At 40.1% G+C, this 20,095-nt stretch overlaps 1 protein-coding gene across 2 annotated transcripts in view; it reads right to left on the bottom strand.

Annotated features, from left to right (window-relative positions):
- Positions 1 to 4,492, bottom strand: part of AKAIN1 (A-kinase anchor inhibitor 1) — a 57,203-nt gene extending 52,711 nt beyond the window's left edge. Inside the window, exon 1 of one of the 2 annotated variants that reach the window (XM_017867928.1) lies at positions 4,238 to 4,492. In XM_017867928.1, coding sequence (XP_017723417.1) covers positions 4,238 to 4,274 — 37 coding nt within the window. In that variant the 5' untranslated portion in view covers positions 4,275 to 4,492. Of the gene's footprint in view, positions 1 to 3,805 lie in introns of both variants that reach the window. The other variant, XM_017867929.1, reaches the window with a different exon arrangement.
- Positions 4,493 to 20,095: the final 15,603 nt, after the last annotated feature.

The raw sequence follows: 20,095 nt of genomic DNA, 5'->3' as shown, positions 1-20,095 counted from the left end.
AGAGACTGGCTGTCTTTTTGCTTACAATTACACCATTTTACTCCTCCATGAAATCCTTGTTATCAAACCTTGCCTACTTTTATGCAATAAAATAAATATTTTTATGTTGGCAATTCACCTGACTTGAAGGCAATCAAAGCAATTCAAGTATATATTAGGCTTATTCACAAGAAAGGTAGACTAATCCCTGAATTATATACTAATCATGAAAGAAAGTGGGGAATGGCCCGGGGATAAGGTAACTTCTGCCCTCACTTTCTGCCTCACCCTCTGTTTCTTATTAGCTGTTCCTCAAGGAAGAAGGAATTTAGGATAAGAAACCTGATTTTTCGGAGTCTGGAATTCTTTGGGTGAAACCATGGCACTGAAAAGGCATTTGAATTTCTGAACATACCCTCTTTCTCTTCCTGGAATTAGGCCAAGAAATATCCTAACATTCCCTTGTGCACTTTGTTACATTTAATACCAATGGTCAGTGGTCTTTGTTTCTGTTCCTCTTTGACTTTGTCTACAAATTAGTAATAATTCCCTGATATTTCCCCACAAAACGAAGGGCACTGTATTAGAAGTACAGAACTTCTCCCATAAATGTTTTTCCTCCCGAATGTAAAATATTGCTACAGCCACAGCCTAAATAACCTGGATCAGTTTAGTATTATGGGACAAATATATTTCTCCATATTGGTTGTGTCATCCCCTTTCCTTTGGCCTTGGTAGTATGCTTCTTAGCTTTCTCATATTGCTCTTGAAATTTTCTACCTTCAGTTTATGGGGATGGGAGAGGGAGCAATAAAGCAATTTAGGAAAAGGAAGCAAGAGGCCTCATTTTGGTCTTTAGCCTAAGTCATGTAGCCTAGCTCAACTTCTATTTAGGTATATATGGTACTTACAGAGAAATGTATATGTATACTTTATACCTCATTTAACTGTTAATAATTTTGTATATTTCCTTTAGAGGGAAGCATAAATAAGTGATGGGCTTCAAGTAATTAAATCCTTAAAAAATTAGTAGTCATGTCCCTTACCTTTAAGGGGTTTGAAAACTGGCATGCACAAAATTAAAACCCTCCTAAATTATAGTCTATTAATAATAAGAGAAAGAGGATAAAATAGAATTGAACTGTCTGCCCCATGCAAACTGAAAAACAACCCAAATACCCTGTTCAACTTAAGCCATACTCTTTACAATCTATAGACTAACTGAAACAAGAAAATATAACAATATTTTATGGCATATAAAACTGAATCCTAAATAGGGTTAATAAAGTCTCATTCTAGTTCTCCCTCATTCCATTGTACTTCTGGACTAGAACTTGTTCTACAAATATCTGTCACTTTACACCTTTGCCTTCAAGGTAAAGAGCCAGGAGAATCATTCAAAGGCAGACAAGTCAGCTGAGGCAAGTTCAGAACTGTACCTCAGGGTTCTTGCCCTCCTGTGCTAAAATCCAAAAAAGCTACAATGTGCTTTGAAGGGCACAGTACCCACTGACCCAATTTTATGAATAGCTCCTTGTTAATTTATTGTTACATTCATCTTGGCTTACATAACACGCTTTTAATAATTTTGGAGTGATCTTAGCATATGACCCCGTTTCTTCCCTTTCTGAGTGTTAGGTTAGCTTGGAAAAAAGGGGTGGGAGTGTATTTTCTTTAGTACAAAACATCTGGATTCCCAGATTATTATAGAGATTTAGAAAAGCAATAGGCAAGAAATGAGGTTGCAGTGCTGAAAATCTGGCGGAGTTCAAAAGCAATTCATTGTTCTGCTTTTGTTTCAGAATAATACACATCACTAAATGAATTAGAAAACAAATGATCCATAAATGAGAAGGTAAGTTGACATTTTTAGCACCCTGTTCTTATTGTCCCAAATGCTTATGATTTTTCAAGAGAACCCCAAAATTGAAGAAGTGATACAAAACAAACAAACAAACAAACAATGTTTCCCCAGAGGTTTTTGTGTCTATCCTATCCAGGTCAATTTATGCCATCTCTGACAGTTATGAATAACTTCTGCTTTCCACACAGAACAAAACATTAATACAAAACTTGAAAGCAAAATGGCAAAATAAAGTTCTGTCCAAATTGTGAGCTCTTTAAACCAAGCCAGTCCACTCCAGAAATTCCCCACTGTTCATTACACTAGCCATCACTCACGATCTTGCTTTTAGAAAAATGCCTAGTTAACATCATCCAACAACCCTAACTCTTGGACAACACCATGTCCTTCCCCTCCTTGGAAAGGATATGCTGAGTCTCTGGCTACAGCTGACCTTGGACCAAAAATCATCTACCCGTGGATCCAGCGAGATATTTTGTCGGGAAGAAAGATTGTGGGAGAAAAAGACAGATTGTGAGGTCAGAAAACTCCATTTGAGACTAGCAAGATTATCCGGAACCAGCCTCCCTGGGGATGGTAGAGTAGGTAGAGTAGTATTCCTTACCTCTCAGGGTAATTAGGAGATCAAATGAGATAGCAGCATGAAACTGCTTTGTAAAGTGTTAAGCGCTGTATAAATGCAGCAAAGAGCTGTTTTCCAACTTCCTTGTTCCAGTGTTGATTGAATGTCCTTCACTATATGGAACAATTTCCTCCCTTGAGTTATTTAGGATGGGCATGGGAAGAGCTCCTGGGCATTCCTTTAAGGCGTTCCTCTAAGAACCACTGCCTGTGGTAAAGCCAGAACCTCATCCCTCCCTCCCAGCTAGCATTCTGAGGGGGAAGGGGAGGGGACTGACTTCCTCTTCTCAAGTTTTGCTAATTGAATTTTCTGAAGAAAAGACTCAATTCTTCCCTTAAAAAAATGCATTATGCCTTTTCTCCCCAGCCATCTGAAGCCCATGACCACACCAAATGCATACCAGTCTTTCAAGTTAAAGACCCCCGGTACAAACCTAGAGAGTTTTAGGCCCCTCCAGGCTTCCCCACTCCCTGTTTTCCGTCTTTAAAGAAATCAGACCCTAAAATGTGTGAGAGAGAAATACTTTGGATCTACCCCTAGAGATAGCGTCGGACGTTCACAATGACCACGCTTTTCCCCGCTTCCTCGCTTAGCCCGGCCTCACTTGCTCCAGTGGGGCGGACTCAAATGCACACGCACGCCCACGCCAACAAGCCGGTCAACCGCAGACAAATCTGACTCTTCGCCAACTATTAGCCACGGAGAGCAGCAAAGGGACCAAGGTCCTTCACCGCCTGCTCCAAAGAGACACTGCAACCTCCAGCAGCGCCGCAGTAGCTGCCTCTGTGCTGCAGCCTCCGGTCGGAGTTTCAGGTCTAATTCCTTAAGGAGTATCGCTCCTCTGCCCTTCGTCCTACTCCCCTTGGCTTCACCCACTTCGCCTCCTTCTCCTCCGGAGGCCAGGAGGACCTGGGTCACTTTGCCAATTCTGCGAAGGGGGAAGTAGCAGTGAAGGAGATTCCCACGCAAGTAGCCCGAAGCCCATTACTCTCCGCCCCACCTCTCCACTCCCTCGCCCGTGTAGGTGCCGGTGCTGCTGGCGAAAGTCCCAGTTCTTAAGGTGCCTGAGCTCGGGTGGGTGTGGAGGAGCTAGGTGGGAAGAGGAGCGGCGGGACGAGGGCGAGGAAGGGCTGGAGATTTGTTAGAGGACAGATGGGGCGGGACTGGCGAGAGGGACGAAGGCGACCCGCCGAGGCACTCCCCTGGCCCGTGAGCACAGACAGTTAACTCCAAAACGCGCAGATGGGCCGTAAGGTAAAGAGGCCTTTTCTCCCTCTCCTCTCGGTCCTCTACCCCGCTTCCCTACTAGATACCTGGTGAAAAAGCAAGGTGCGGTGTACCTGGAGCGAACACCATGATTTCCTCCAGCCGCTACGCCCCTAGGTTAAGAGAGAAAGACAGGCAGACGGAGGATGGGAAGAAGGCCGGACTTGGCGGGGGCCGGTGCAGGAGAGCGCCCTGGGCGGACGGCGGGCGGGACGGTCAGCACCCCGGACAGCTCCCGTCGTTAGCTCCTGGGGCCGAAGCTCCAATCGCCGCGGCGCGCTCTCCCTCCACAATGCACCGCTGCGCCCGCGGCCACCGCGGCGGCGGGAGGAGGAGAGTGAGTCCCCGCTCAGTCCATCCCTCATTCCTGTGCCAGCTCGGCGGCGCACACTGCTGCTTGGGGAGCAAAGCACTTCCACCGCTTTCACGCGACGAGGAAGGACGGAAGAGGAAGAGAGAGAAAGGTAAACTTCCCGGCAGGGGGACAGCTAATTGCTTTTAATTACCTGCTGTGGCTCGCCCCCGTGGATATTGGACTGACATTTAAGACAGGTTTGTCAAAAGAAAAAAAGAAAGAAAAAAAAAAAAGCAACACCTCTAAGAGCTTTCTTTACTCTCGAGGATGACGCTCAGTTCTCCGAGTTGGGCTTGAACAGAGGGGCGGGTCTGTCAAGTTAATAGGTCCTAGAGGTCCGTGAGTCCTCTCTCGCGAGTCCCAGTCCTCTGCTAACGTCAGGAAGAGAGCAGGAGGGAAGGACAGAGTGACTATGGAGCGCTGGAGGAGGGCGCCACTGTCAGGTTCCGCTCCCAGGTGGCAAATCAGGCTCTGAACATTCCTAAGCTTGAAGGTCCTCAAGGTCATCGCTTTAGAAAAAGCAAGGCCTGCCAGGGCACTGGAAAGAGAACTCATACACCCTCTACAAGGATGAGCCAACAGAGCCCCCTGCAAGTGTGAGAACAGCCCTGAGATCAATCAAGAAACATCAGTTCTTCTCCTATCCTCACCCAGCTGAAAACTGTGTCTGCATCCCCCTCCTCATACACCCAGTTCTACCTTAAAGGTACTGGGACTGCCTTATGCTCACTTCATGCTCCTAATCATTGCTCATTTTAGGTACCTATTCCCCAATAATGTTTGTGCAGTGTGAACAGCCCACACTAGATGTCACCCAGCTTGAAACAGGTCCATGTGGGTTACAAACCCAAAGCTAAAGCCACCCAGAATCCTCCAGCCTCTCCCCCATTTTTCCAGTTAAATAAGGTTTTCCAAGAACAAAGGTAATCAAGGTCATCCCCAGTGTTTTATGGGGTTTCTTCACTTGCAACTATCCCTGGAAAATGTAACTATTCTGAAAATTAAGTATTTCTTAATAATTGGTTGATGGCTGTAAGTTCTAGAGTCTTTTGACAAATATAAAGCATCCAAATAACCTTATTGGCACTGGTTTTGTTCAAAGCCATCTGATAGATTAAAAATGCAAATAGTTTTACAGCTTTTGAACTACAGTTTGCAAGGAGGCATATGGGAAGCCTCATCATAATACAATCAGTATTGCTCTTAGCACCTGGCTCAACACAGGCTTGAACAGATGGGTCCTACCCCAGCAGCAACAAGATGCAAGTCAGCTGATGGGCAGGATGAAGTGTGTGCACGACAGGATGGAGTTCTCCCATTTTGCCAAGTTTCTCCAGTGATACTTCACTCTGTCTTCTTCATCCCATGGTAAGTGTAAAACAGTATTTAAATAATTTTTGGATGAAAGGTGTTCTTCTTTTAACACACTCAAAAGTGCTCTCTTTTAGCCCTTTTGTTTAAATGGGCTTTCATCTCCCAATACATAAACAGTTACCCATGATTAAGTTCAAGGAAAAGCAATATAGTATAGGAACAACAACAACAAAAGACTTGAGAATCAGTCAGACTGAGACCCAGGTACCACATCTTCACCATTTACTAGATGCATGACGTTAAATCAGTTACTTCGCCGGTCCTAACTCATCTGCAATATAAGGATTAAGGTATCTTGAAGATTTGTTGTAAGGATTAGCTGTAAGATGGATTAATGGATTAATTAAGAGAGAGCACAGTCTCAATTAAACTCATTCCAGGAAATCACTGGCACCCTGGGAGTAGAGTACACCCCATGGGAAAGCAAACAAAATGTGTTAGATCAGTGTTTCTCAAACATTAATGTGCATAAGAATCCTATGGAGATCTTTTTAAAATAAAAGATTATGATTCAGCAGTGATATGGTTTGGCTGTGTCCTCACGAAATCTCAACTTGAATTGTATCTCCCAGAATTCCCATGTGTTGTGGGAGGAATCCAGGACAAAGTAATTGAATCATGGGGGCTGATCTTTCCTGTGCTAATCTCATGATAGTAAATAAGTCTCATGAGATACGATGGTTTATCAGTATCAGAGGTTTCCGCGTTTGCTTCTCTCTCATTTTCCCTTGCTGCTGCCATGCGAGAAGAATCTTTCGCCTCCAGCCATGATTCTGAGGCCTCCTCAGCCATATGGAACTGTAAGTCCAATTAAACTTTATTTTGTTCCCAGTTTCAGGTATGTCTTTATCAGCAGAGTGAAAACAAACTAATACAAACAGTTAGGTCCTGAGTTTCTAAATTTCCAACAAGTTCCGTGGTAATGTCCATGCTGCTGGTCTATGGAGTAAACCTGGATAGCAAGGTATCAGACGCATCAGCCTTTTAAAAGAAGGAAATTACTTGTATTTTCCAACCTCAGAGCTTATCTTTTTGAGTTTTAAACAAAGAAGGAACTCAGATGGATTCCCATAGACTACCAAGATAAACAGTAGCCAAGATGGCAGTAGAAAGAAAGAATGCCTGAAAATGGTCCTGGGGCTCCTCGGGCTATGTGATTAGCCTTCAGCAGCAATAGGAGGTAGTAAGAATCCAGCTCAAGAGGTCAAGAACAGAGGAAAAAAAACCCAACTCTTCTCAGTCCCATCCTCAGCTCTTTTCTGTCCTTCTTCTTCCCATCATCCCTTCATTTTTTTCTACCCAACACCACTAGCCAGAGGACGATATATTCCCAATCCAGTTTTTGTGTGCATATATTTTAGTCAGAACCTTTGTTTTATTTCCAATAAAACCAAGGTACTTTGATGATTTTTCTATTTTACACTGACATTTATTTCACCAGTAAATTTTACAGTCAACAATACTATCTCCGATGTTTACTACTACTTGGCTCATTATTCTGTTAGCTTTATTGAAACACCCCAGTAATACTAGTAGACTTTTTTTGAGACAAGCTCTTATTCTGTTGCCCAGGCTGGAGTGCAGTGGTGCCATCTCGGCTCACTGCAACCTCCACCTCCTAGGCTCAAGAGATCCTCCCACCTCAGTCTCCCAAGTAGCTGAGACTACAAGTGCACACCACCATGCCCAGCTAATTTTTGCATTTTTTAGAGACGGGCTTTTGCCATGTTGCCCAGGATGGTCTTGAACTTCTGAGCTCAAGCCACCCACCTGCCTTAGCCTCCCAAAGTGCTGGGATTACAAGTGTGAGCCACTGCCCCAGGCCTTAGATTTTTTTCTTATGTCTTTACATCTTAATATAAATGATCAATTTAACAATAGAATGCCTGATAGGAAAATGAAAGCCTCCTTTTATTCTGCTAGTATAAGAACCAGATTCTCTTTGATGGATGATTTATCCAGTTTTACCCCGCAATGAGGTTCTCAATAATATTTTGTTCTCTGGTTAAACACCTCCACTCAGAATGACTCACTCTGTACTCAAACAGTCGATTGCATTTGAAGACAGCCATTTGTCAGAGAGTCAGCTACCATCACCATGTACCCCATTCTGACTTTTAGCACTGTCATATCTGGTCAATTATGGGAATAGTGATAGGAAGCAAGATAGTAAACAAAAAGTTGGGGCATCCAGTAGATGCTTAGCAGGGTACTGCATGAATGAGAAGGCACAGGAGGAAAACGTTTCCTGTAGAACCAATGATTTTACTTGGAAATTTGGGAAAATTTTTAATTAAAAAGTGAGCATGGATACATTTATAAAATAGAAAAAAAATGCATATGATATATAAACATTAAATTGGAGACCCTAAAGAAATCACCATCGGCAGATTAGAGCTATAACTCTCAGATTTCCCCAAGTCTGTATCCATTCACTCTAACATTCATTTATTATACTCTCGCTTTAGAGCTTAAGCAAATAAAAAATGTTGAAAACACATCCCGAAACATTCCAATTGCCCTAGTTATTTTTAGCATACCTTGATTCCAACCATTCCCTGATTCTTTCCACTTAATGCTTATTTTAAATAGATCATTCAATCTACTAAATTTAAAAATAATTTTAGCATCCCTCAAGAAGTTGAAATAGGTTTAAAAGAGGCATTTTCATTATAAAGCATTAAACTATAATTGTTTCCAAAATGTCTTGGCTTATAGGTTTCAATGATTACAGAAATAAAATGATCGAAAATAACTATTTTCTTTTCTAAAAGCTCCTGAAAGTTTTGAATTGGGCCTAAGGAGGACACAGAAGTGAAGTAAAACAGAAATATAAAAAAACGAATGAGAGAATGTGGTATACAGAGAGATGGAAATAGAAAACTGAATCAAGAAGACATTGAAAACTAATCTTTGTGCTATTCAATCTATAAAGACTTAAAGAAAGTAAGGTAAAATATATAGAGAGAGGGAAATGGCATGAACAGAAAATAAAAATAGAGATAGAAGGTAGGATATAGAGGTATGGGGAATAAAAATAATAACTTACTACATTAAAAAATAGAAAATATTAAAGCAAATTGCAGGCTTGAAGAGTATAGGACAATGTCTCTGTAGGTTTGCATTTTATGAAGCAGTTTATGAGTCCTGCTGGATGCTTTAAAAGAGAATATAAAACAGCTATATTTTCTGAAAGTAAAACATCAGCAAAACTTTCTTATTAAAAAATTTCATTAGAATAGTTAATATTTTGCATTATGTTTATACAAAATGAATATTTTCTTGAAAAAAAATGCCTTCGAAGACCTTTTCCACTACCAAAGAACTATGTATCCATGTTCATTTCTGTAGAAAAGATTTTCCCAAATCACCAAATGATATTATTTATTCTATTAGATGACAGGAGATGGAAGATTAGTTGAAGACAACATTCAAAATAAAACCTGTTTGGTTAGTTTATAAGGAGAAGCATAAAGCATTCAACTAACTTAGCTTTCAACTCACATTCAAAATTGTGAATACACATTATAAAACTTTATCCAATAAATTCTGAATGTATAAATCTATCTGTTTATTTATAGCTTCCACACTAAGTCAACTTAAGAAGAAACAATGGGAAAAATTGAAAGGGAAAAATGGAAAGAAGTGAAGAGAGAAATTAAAAGATGGAAAAGGAATAAGGAAAGGAGAATGAAAAGAGGCAGGAAACAGACAAATCAGGAAGAGCATACATAAGGGAGAAATATACAAAGGACAGAAAAGATGCATACTGAGACACTCAGAAGAGATTTTTAAAAAATAGAAGAAAGAAAAAACAGATTTTTAAAAAAATATCACAAAGAAGAGAGCCTAAATACAGTCCAAATTGAGAAACTGAATGCTCCTCTTATATCTTGCTCACTTAGGCTGTATGTTTGAGAGTATATTTAATCGCTGCCTTTGGAAACACTTATTAATTTTAAAGCAATTGTTGAAAACTCTTCATCTTTATTCAAGGGCTCCATTCAGGATTGGTGAGAGTCATGGTACTCTACACAAGGATTTCAGTGTCGGAGAAGAATTGTTCTTTAGAATATGATAGCTAAGATCATTGCAATAGTGACTGGTTACTTTTAAGCTTCTATTAAAAATCAACTGATAACATTGAAAGTCTTTGCAACCTTGGGGTAGGCAAAGATTTCCTAGATAAGACACAAATAGCATGGGTCATAAAAGAAAATAATACATAAACTGCACCTCCTCAAAATTAAAATTTTCTGCTATTTGAAAAATGCTGCTAAGAAAGTGAAAAGGCAAGCTACAGACTAGGAGAAAATATTCACAATACATATATCTGACATACATATTTATAACTCTTGCAACTCAATAAGATGACAACCCAAATTAAAACTTGCCAAAATATTTGAACAAACACTTCACAAGAGGAATACAATATGAATGGCCTATAAGCACATGAAGACTTCTCAACATCATAAACCATCAGAGAAATATAAATTAAAGCCACAGTAAAGTATCAATTATCTACCCAGTAGAATGGCAAGAGTTAAAAAGACCAACAATGTCGCGTTGATGAGATATGGAGCAACTAGAAGTCTATTACATTGCTGGTAGGAATGTAAAATGTTTATATGCACTTTGGAAAACAGTTTTATAGTTTCTTGTAACATTATATATACACTTCCCATAAGACTCATTAGTTCCAGTCCTAGGTGGTTACCCAAGAGAAATGAAAACCTATGTCCACACAAAGCCTTACACATGAATGGGTAACAGTAGCTCTATTCATCAGAGGCAAAAAGTGAAAACAACTTGGAAGTCCATCAACCTATGTATGGATACTCACATTGTGGCATATACCTGCAACAACACAGATAAATATTGAAAGCATGCTGAGCAAAAGAAGCCAGACACAACAGAGTACAGCACATGTTCTACAATTCAATTTATGTGACATTCTACAAAAGGAAAAACTAACTTATTGTTGACAGAAAGCAAATCATTGATGATCTGGGACTTGGAAATTTGGAAAGGTATATTGGAACTGATTAAAAAGAGACATAAAGGAGCATTTTGGAATAATGGCAATGTACTATATCTTCACTGTACTAGTGCTTATATGGGAGTAAAATATATCAAAATTCATAGAACTGTACACTTATAATGGAAGCATTTTACTTTATATAATACACTGCTATAGAATTTGATCTAAAATAAGTTTATAACAGTATAATATTTTGGAAATAAAAATATGGGTGAAAATATCCAAAACATGTAATATTTTGAGAGCTAACCTTAATTCTAAAGGTATGCTAACTCGATTTTTCCTAATTAAAAAAGTTTTTTTAAAATCTAAAATAATTTCACATTTTCTGTTCAATATTTTGAATTATTGTATTTGGCCAATATGAATGATTGAAAATGAGTAAATAGATATAATATATTGCAACTTAATGATTACCATTTTCTTCATTAATTTATTCAGCAAGCATTTATTGATCCCTACTATATACTACAAAGAATATTAGATACTGAAGATTTGGAGGAATAAGACACAGATGTACTTTCAAGTAGCTTAGAGTCCAGTGGAAAAAGCAGGAGAAAAAGTGTAGGAGAGAAGAGCAGGGAGGAAAGAACACTGAGACCCAGCTGAGGCCGGCAAATGTTTATCTGTGGGGGTGTCAGGTGGCATGGTCACATGAAATCAGGGTACGGATGAGAATGCCACTAAACCTGTGGGATCCTGATATAGTTTGGATCTGTGTCCCCTCCAAATCTCATGTTGAGTTGTCATCCCCAGTGTTGGAGGTGGGGCCTGCAGGGAGGCATTTGGTTCAACGGGGCGGATGGATCCCTCATGGCATGATATTGTCCTCACGGTGGTGAGTGAGTTTTCAGGAAATCTGGTTATTTAAACGTGTTCGGCACCTCCCCAACTCTCTTGCTCCTGCTTTTGCCATGTGAGGTACTTCTGTTTCACCTTCTGCCATGAGTAAAATCTCTCTGAGGCCTCCGCAGAAGCTTAGCAGATGCTGGCACCATGCTTGTACAGTCTGCAGAACTGTGAGCCAATTAAACCTCTTTTCTTTACAATTTCCCAGTCTCAGGTTTTTTTTTTTTTTTTTTTTTTTTTTTTTTCTTTTTGAGACGGAGTCTCGCTCTGTCGCCCAGATTGGAGAGCAGTGGCCAGATCTCAGCTCACTGCAAGCTCCGCCTCCCGGGTTTACGCCATTCCCCTGCCTCAGCCTCTGGAGTAGCTGCGACTACAGGTGCCGCCAGCTCGCCCGGCTAGTTTTTTGTATTTTTTAGTAGAGACGGGGTTTCACCGTGTTAGCCAGGATGGTCTCGATCTCCTGACCTCGTGATCCACCCGTCTCGGCCTCCCAAAGTGCTCAGGTATTTCTTTATAACAATGCAAGAAAAGTGTAACAGAGATCCAAACTGGGGAGAGAAGGAAATTCAGCCAAGAAGAACACTCTAAAAAATGAAGAAAATAAAAGGTCATTCTGGACTACAGGTTGTGATGTCAAAAGTTAAGCTTGATGAAAACAAAGAAGTAAGGCTGGCAGGACTTCATGCAGGATTTCTGAGTTTAAAGTTTCCGATTCATAGCACTTCTGGATGACGATAAGGTCTTGAGAGTGGCCTTGGAAGTAAAAGATTCATGAGAGTGAAGTGTTGGAGCTGTCGAGTCACCTCGAATAATGGGTGGGCACAGAGGTGGAGGAGAGAATGGTGAAACACACAGCATCCTTTTCTATGAATGGAGGTGGGGGAGGATAGCTATAAATATTAAGTTTCTGCCAGATAAATGTAAGGATAAAAAGAGTTAAAGGGGTTTTGAATAAGCTAACAATGTTTATGTAGCACAATAAAGTTTGGAAATTGAAATTGATGGTTTTCATCGTCAGTAGTTCCTTTTTATACCGGTTTTCATAGCAATAGTAGACAAGTAGACTTCTAGGCTGAAATGCATTGTTTCAGGAAGAGACTGAGCTCGATTTAGAAAATAAACACTCAAATTTTTGGCTTCTGAATTTTAAAATAGGAGCTTGAAGTCGGGAGCAGAGACTAAAGTCTTGGACAGCAAGCTTTTCATAATAGTCAGGGTGAGGGGTGGTGTGACCATAGGAGGAGTGGGTAGGTTTTTTTAATTCCTAACCTCAAGAGCTCAAAATATAAAGTGTCAAAGAGAAGCAGAGGTGAAGGAATAAAAGTCACAAAAGCCTTGCCAGTTTTTCTACCATAAAGGAAGGAAATGTTCTGTTGCTGTTTTATTTTGCTGGAAAACTCTTTCTGTACTTCAGGGCAAGAGTTATTTTTTTTTTTCTTCTTTTTTTTTTTCTTCACTTTATGCCTTTCCCCAGAGGTTATATTTAAACTCAAGGGGGTGAAGCAGCCAATCTGGAGACACTTTTCTCCTCTGGCATTCACTGCGATATGACTGTGACTTTGCCTGTTCTTTGCTTGTGGAACTTGGTTCCTGTTCTGTCATCTAGATGTCCACATCTCACCCTGGTCCCTGATCCCTCAGAGCCCTTCCTATTCTGATCTCAAGACCCCTAGTGGCTACAAGTCCAGGCCCTGCCAGGTTTATGAGCATTCTCTTCTTGCTGTGCTCTGGAGTTAAGAAGGACCCAGAAGGTGGCCTCCAGTTCATCTGCCCAGACATCTTACTCTGTTATTGATATTTCATCTCTCTAGCATCAACTTGACATTTTTCAAAAAGCTAGAGGCCTTTCTGAGCTGTATATATCCTTGGAAATGAGAAGAAGGTCTTGGGATTTCTCCAAATTCATCTGGGGCTCTGGTCATTTTCCCCTTAAGGTCCCACCTCTCCTGCAACTGACCAAGTTTGGAATGTAGCCACAGTCTCCTTTTTTGGAAGCCCAAACCACCTGCTAAATTTATAGTGTCATATCTATCCTTGTCTATGAGAGATCCAGACTCATAAACATGCCCTACAGATTTGATCCAGCCCCTGCCTCGTGTCTAACTTTATATCTCACCACTCCCTGTTTGCATGTCATATTCCTCTAACACTGACTGTTTCCACAGCACCTGATGTTCCTGGTCTGGTATCTTCAACCATGATCTTCCTCCTGCCTGGAATTCCCTACTCACATTTCCTCTTCACTTGGCTAATTCCTACTTATTCCTCCAGGCAAGATCCAGGCCTCCTTCTGGAAGCTTTCCATGGTCCATGCAGGGTTAACTGTCCCTCCCCTGTCTTGCAAGAATCCCTGTGTTCATGTCTATGTGAATACTGCACTGGGCTATAATGAACTGCTGCCTTCCTGATTAAACTATGAGTTCCTCAAGGAAAGGTTTGTTATGTCTTATCTTTTCAATCCAATGCCCAGGACTTTTTATAGCACATATAAAAATTATAAATGTTTTAAAATAAATGTTTATTGAATACATGACTGTTCTAATGAATCCATTTAAATACGGTTATTTTTAAGATAGTTTATATAAATGAAACAGGACTTGGTGAATACATAGCATTGTCTCTGTGAAACACATGTTTTGTTATCTATATATATAATGTGTGCATGCATGTGTGATATTTCAGTGTATTTTTAGAAATTGTATATTTGAAACAATTTTATTATGGAAATTTTCAAATATAAGCAAAAGTAAAAAATATATTATAATGAACTCCCTCCCCATTTACTACTCATACAATGGTGATATTTACTACTTTATGGCAAATCTTGTTTCATCCATACCCAAACCCACACCCAATCTTGCCACCCCCCAGATATTTTGAAGTGCACCTCTGATATTACACCACTTCACTTGAAACTATTTCAGTACATATCTCTAAAAATTAAGGATTTAAATATTTAAATATAATCACACTACTATCATGCCTCTAAAAATTATTCTTAACTGTATCTAAAGGTAATCAAAATTAGCGTCTTTATTCTTCTCAACAACATGTCCTCAAAATGCTTTAACTCTGATCACACGCTTCTCAACATTTACATATTAGTATCCAGTATTTTAGTTCTAGCCATTCTCCCCCAAAATTAGATGTTATTATTCTAGTTTTTATAGAATAAATATTTGCTTATTAACCTATATACAAATAGCTATCTCACTTTTACAATTCCTTCAGTATGATATTTCATAATAAATCCTTAAATTGTATTTATCTAAAGTGTCTTTATTCCACCACTGTTTTTGAAAAACAGTTTCACTGAGCAGGTTTCTAGATTGAGTTGTTATTTTTTCTTAATACATCAACCATTTCTCTGTTTCTTAGTTTTTGACATGGATGGATTACACTGGAAAAAAAAACCCTATAGATAACCTCGACAGAACGCTTCCTATCAGTGCCATCTCTAGCAGCAGAGGTAGAATGAATTCTTCTCTCCACTTGGAATGGGCTCAGGCTAAGCCCAGTAGGCTGATAAAATCTTAGCTTTCTCAACAATCACTGGGTTCTCATTTCTTACCTAATTTAGACATACCTGGTTAAATTAAACACTTCGAGTACCCAGGCTTTTGAAACAGAAGTGTATGTCCAGGGATACAGTGGTCAAAGAGAAAATTGTACAAGCTCTTCCCTTTTTGTCCTGCATCCTAGGGAGAGTTTTCTCTCCAGAAAAGCTCAAAGCTCTGGCTGGTCCCTTGATGCAGGGAACAATGTGTACAGTGCAAGGAACTGGCAGACCAGTCATAGGATTCTGGCCCTTTGAAGACAAGGTTGGGCCTCAAGAGCTGCCTCTGGGACTCTTGGGTAGCCAGCATGTGCAACCCTCTAATGCTTTCTTCTTTATCTCTAAAATAACCAAAAATGTCAGATTGGTCAGCAATTCACACATGTAATGTGCAGAGATAGGGGATGGTTCGAGACTGGTCAGTTCCTAAACCTTCTGACGCTTTTACATTTGGAGTGTCTTTGTTTCTCAGATTTGTACAGGAAATCCTGACTATGCACATTTCCCTGACACAAAGCATCTGGCACCTTTGCCGTTCAGCTTGAAACTGTTCGCTGCTTAATGCAATGCTCTAACATAGTACAAACGAAGACAGAAGTGCACAAAGAGATTGAAGTGTATGCTTAAAGCTAAGGTAGTGTATGATTTCACCTGTAACTTGCCTTTAACTTCAGAAGTTTGGTTGGCATATTCATTACTGAGGACAAGTTTTCTGTGAGCTGACTGATTATTACACACATAGGATTCAGAAGTATGTGAAAAACAGTTAATTCAGGTTCGAGTTTCCTATTAGCAACACTACAGTGTCTACCTTGAATAGTGTGAAGAGAATGGATTATCCATGCTATTACCCTTTTACCACCTGCTTTTGAAAGTCTTCATCCCCAACTTAGGGGTTACTCCTGTCCTGAACATTGTATCCTCGTCTCTCAATACGACCTGCCACTTCTTGGCCCTACCTTAGTCATCAGCCACTTAGTTTCATCTGCTTTTCCCCTATGTGTTGCTTAAGGGGTCTCGGTTCACAGTGAGGACAAGAAAGTACTACTGATTGATGATCCCTAATCCAAAAATTCAAAATCTAAAATGCTCCAAAATAGGAAACTTTCGGACCACTGACACGAGGTGTTAGTCCACTTTCATGCTGCTGATAAAGACATACTTGAGACTGAGAAGAAAAAGATGTTAAATGGGACTTACAGATCCATATGGCTGGGGAGGCCTTAGAATCATGGTGGGGTGGGGGGTGAAAGGGTCTTCTTACATGGTGGCAGCAAGAGAAAATGAGGAATACGCAAAAGCAGAAACCCCTGATAAACCCATAAGATCTCATGAGACTTATTCACTATCAAGAAAATAGCACAGGAAAGACCGGCCCCCATGATTCAAGTACCTCCCCCTGGCTCCCACCCACAACATGTGGGAATTCTGGGAGATACCATTCAAGTTGAGATTTGGTGTGGACACAGCCAAACCATTATCACATGACATCAGAAGTAGAAAATTCCACATAAGTAGAATTAACACAAACTTTGATTCATGCATGAAATTATTTAAAACATTGCATAAAATTACCTTAATAGTGTATATGTATAAGATATATATAAAATATAAATGAATTTTGTGTTTACATTGGGGTCTTATATCCCCAATGATATCTCATTATGTACATGAAAAGATATCGTATTATGTACATGAAAATATTCCAAAATCTGAAAAACATCCAAAATTTGAAACAGTTACGGTTCCAAGCATTTTGAACAAGGGATAATCAATCTGTATTGAGGTAAAATAATAAGGAACAATATTAATAATAATTCTTTTCAAAGACCAATGAGATTCTGTCTTTAAAATAGGACTTTGCACCTCATCTCTTCTGCAGGCCCTCTGTCTGTGTAAACAGCCCCATGCTTCAATTTAACTAAGTCTTAAACTGCAAGCCAAGCTGTTAGGGAAATCAAAGGTCTACTGTGTTCTTGGGAATTTCCACATAGAGGCTTTGAGCCCAAGATTGAGCTATTCCTGCCCTTTAATTTCCTTTTCCCCCTCCAGCATACAATCCCCAAAATTCATTCATTTAAATATTTGTGAATATCTCTGTGCTAAACCCTGGAATTAATAATGCAAATAAGGCAGGCTCTGCGCTCAAGTTCACCCTGTGGTGGACGAGAGTGACTTTAAGGAAATAATGATGTCAGCATAATAAGCACAATAAAGTGGTGAAATAATTTTCTATGCCCAAAGGCAGAGTCATCACAGTGAGAAGGGACGACTTACTTGTTGAGTCGTACATTTAGGCGAGGACCTGAGCATGGATAGTCCCACTCTTTCTTTTTCTTTTTTTTTCCCCTTTAAGCAAAAAAGGAGGAAAAAGGAAAACTCTCCAAAATGTCTTAGCTGGTGGTCTTTGAGCATGGTGCCTAGAGGCACCTCTGTGTTTTATTTCCTTGTACCTGGATCCAGCCTGAGTGGAAGTCCCCTTCCATTACCTGATTTTCAACTTCAGTCTCACCTCTGAACACTTGGTGCTCAGCTGTCTTCCCCCTGGGACAAGTCCCTCCCCTACCCCAATGCCCAATTCAAACTGGACTCCAGTCACTGCCTTGCAGCCTAGGCTCCTGTTGGTATGATGTTGGGAGGGAGGATGCATCTTCCCTAATCTTAATGTTTCCTTCATGGTTGGAGAAGCACCATAGCTTTCATTTACTAATTTAGTCAACCAACCAATATTAATTGAATGACTACCATATGCCAGGCACATTCTATACCCTGTCTTCATGAAACTTTCATTATACAGACATTGTCTATGGAGGATAAATAAGTAGTAGGTGTATATTATGGCAGGGGGTGAAGAGTACTCTGGAGGAAAATAGAGTAAAGAGATACACTGTGCTGGGTAGAGGGTTCCAGATATTTTATATAAGATAGTTAGGGAAAGCTGAGAAAAGGACATTTGAGCAAAGACCTAAAAGAATATGAAGTTCTGGAGTTCAAAGAAGTATTTCAGTCTGCAGATATAACTTTGGGAATCATCACAGACAAGGCCATGAGACTGCAGGAGAGCAAATGGGAAGAGAATAAGACAAATAAGAGTTTTAAGGACTGAATCTGAAATATTCCAGTGTTTGAAAATTAGGAACATGAGGAGAAACCAATAAAGGAGACAGGAGAAGCAGTCAATGAAGTAGCTTAATACTACTGTCTCTTTTTTATTTCTCTGTCTCTCTGCTTCTTTCTTATTTCTGCCCTGAGAAGGAGTAACTTAATTCACTGATAAGTTTTGAGGAAAACCTGATCATGGATTGCCCCACTCCTTCTTCTCTCCTTGCCTTTAGGGAGCTGGCTGCCTACGGAAAGCCTGTGTTCTGCTCTGCTTCCCTATGTGAAAGTTACCAGAGACAGTGCAACAAATCCTCTGATTTTCTGTGCTGCCTGTGACTCTGCTGGGTAAGTCTGCCTCATTCTGGAATTCAGTATTATAAAGCCCATTTGTCTGCAGCGCTAAGAAACACTCGTCAATATCAGATTTACCAGTAATAAAGACAGTGTTTTAACCTGTCTGCCTGACTCCTTTGCCTTATCTCCTGATTGGCTCAAAACTCTGGCCAGCAAGAAGGACAACAACCAGGCTGCCTCAAAACCCAGTATATTAGAGCATGAATTCAGATACCTGTGGTCTGCAAGAATACTTTTAACTTTAAAAAGAAGTCCGTGATTTACATTCCTGCCTGTCACTCAGAAGCCAAAAAAGAGACAGAATGCCATCGACTCAGAGACGTTAAAAGTGGAAGAAGAATAAGATCATCTGTCCACAGCTTTGGGAAGAGGAAACTAAGACCCAGAGAAAGAAACCTAACAAGTGGCAGAACCAGAACTATGACTGAGATCTCTTGATTCCCATGCAGTCCAAGAAGGACTTTATGAGAAGAAGGTATTCAGTCTCATCCATTCCTGAAAAAGAAACAAAACAAAGCATTAAGCTGTCTTCCAGAGTGTTTGTCTCCAAATTATCCCCTCTGTTTTCTTCACATGCATCTGTTGACCCATTACATAGCAAAAAAGAAAAAAAGAAAAAAGAAAAAAGAGAGAGAACTGAATATTTAGTCACTTGAGTAATGCCACTCTTAAATACCTTTTGCTCAGTGATTTTTACTTGATCAAAGAAAAAGCCTATTACTTCCTGTAATTACCTGGGTAACTGAAGAAATGTCTACTGATGATTGATAATAGCTAACCTCAAAAGAACCCTCACCATTGTTTCTTTAGTCAGTGACTTTCATGTTCTTCTAACTGCTTTGAGTTCTAGAAGCCTTCCTCACTCTCAGGTGGTCTTGCCTTCTTCTCAAAGAAACTGAAGACTTCAGAAAGAAATGTCCCTTCCCAGCCTGGACAACAGAGTGAGATGTACAAAAAAATTTTAAAAATTAGCCAGCCATGGTGGCTCACACATGTTGTCCCAGCATATAAGGAGACTGAGGTGGAAGGACCACTCAAGCCTGGGAAGTCCAGGTTGCAATGAGCCACGATCACGCCACTGCACTCTAGCCTGGGTGACAGAACAAGACCCTGTCTCAAAAAAAAAAAAAAAAAAAAAGCACTTTTCCTCCCATATCCAACCCTACACTCAGCTGTAGATGTACCAGCTTCTCCTTCATTCTTTCGGTTACAACAGAAGAGGCATCCTTCCTCTTACCAGAAACCAATCCTCAGATTGGTCCTCCACTTGTCCTCAGATCAATCCTTTCCCACCTTCTCAGATAACATGCTACCGTCAATTATCTCTTCCCTCCCCTGTGTATTCAGCTGACCTCCCACATCTGGATTCTTTCCATAAATGTTTAACAAGCTCAAATATCTTCCAAACAAAAACAGAAAACCACTGTTCTCAACGCCACACTCATCCTACCTATAACCATATTCAGGACCAGATTAGAGTCTTCGAGAACCTAAGCATTGAGATGATCTTTTCCATGTGTAATTCAAACATTAAAATAACTGAGAAAACCTCTATAAAAGTATGAGGTTTTGGGGAAGATTCCTTTAGTTCCTCATTTTAAAATTGTTAAATACTAAATTATTTCCAAATTTTGTTGTTGTTGTTGTTTTGGTGTTCCTGCTTTGCTAATGCCTTAAGCACATACTCAATCTGCTAAATGGGAGATCCAGAACTTCCCTTTCCCTTTTGTAGG

The sequence above is a fragment of the Rhinopithecus bieti genome, unplaced genomic scaffold (genome assembly GCF_001698545.2).
Source record: "Rhinopithecus bieti isolate Rb0 unplaced genomic scaffold, ASM169854v2 scaffold_3856, whole genome shotgun sequence".
NCBI classification, from domain to species: Eukaryota; Metazoa; Chordata; class Mammalia; order Primates; family Cercopithecidae; genus Rhinopithecus; species Rhinopithecus bieti.
The sequence above is the reverse complement of the archived record's forward strand: the minus strand, read 5'-3'. Positions and strand labels throughout refer to the sequence as shown.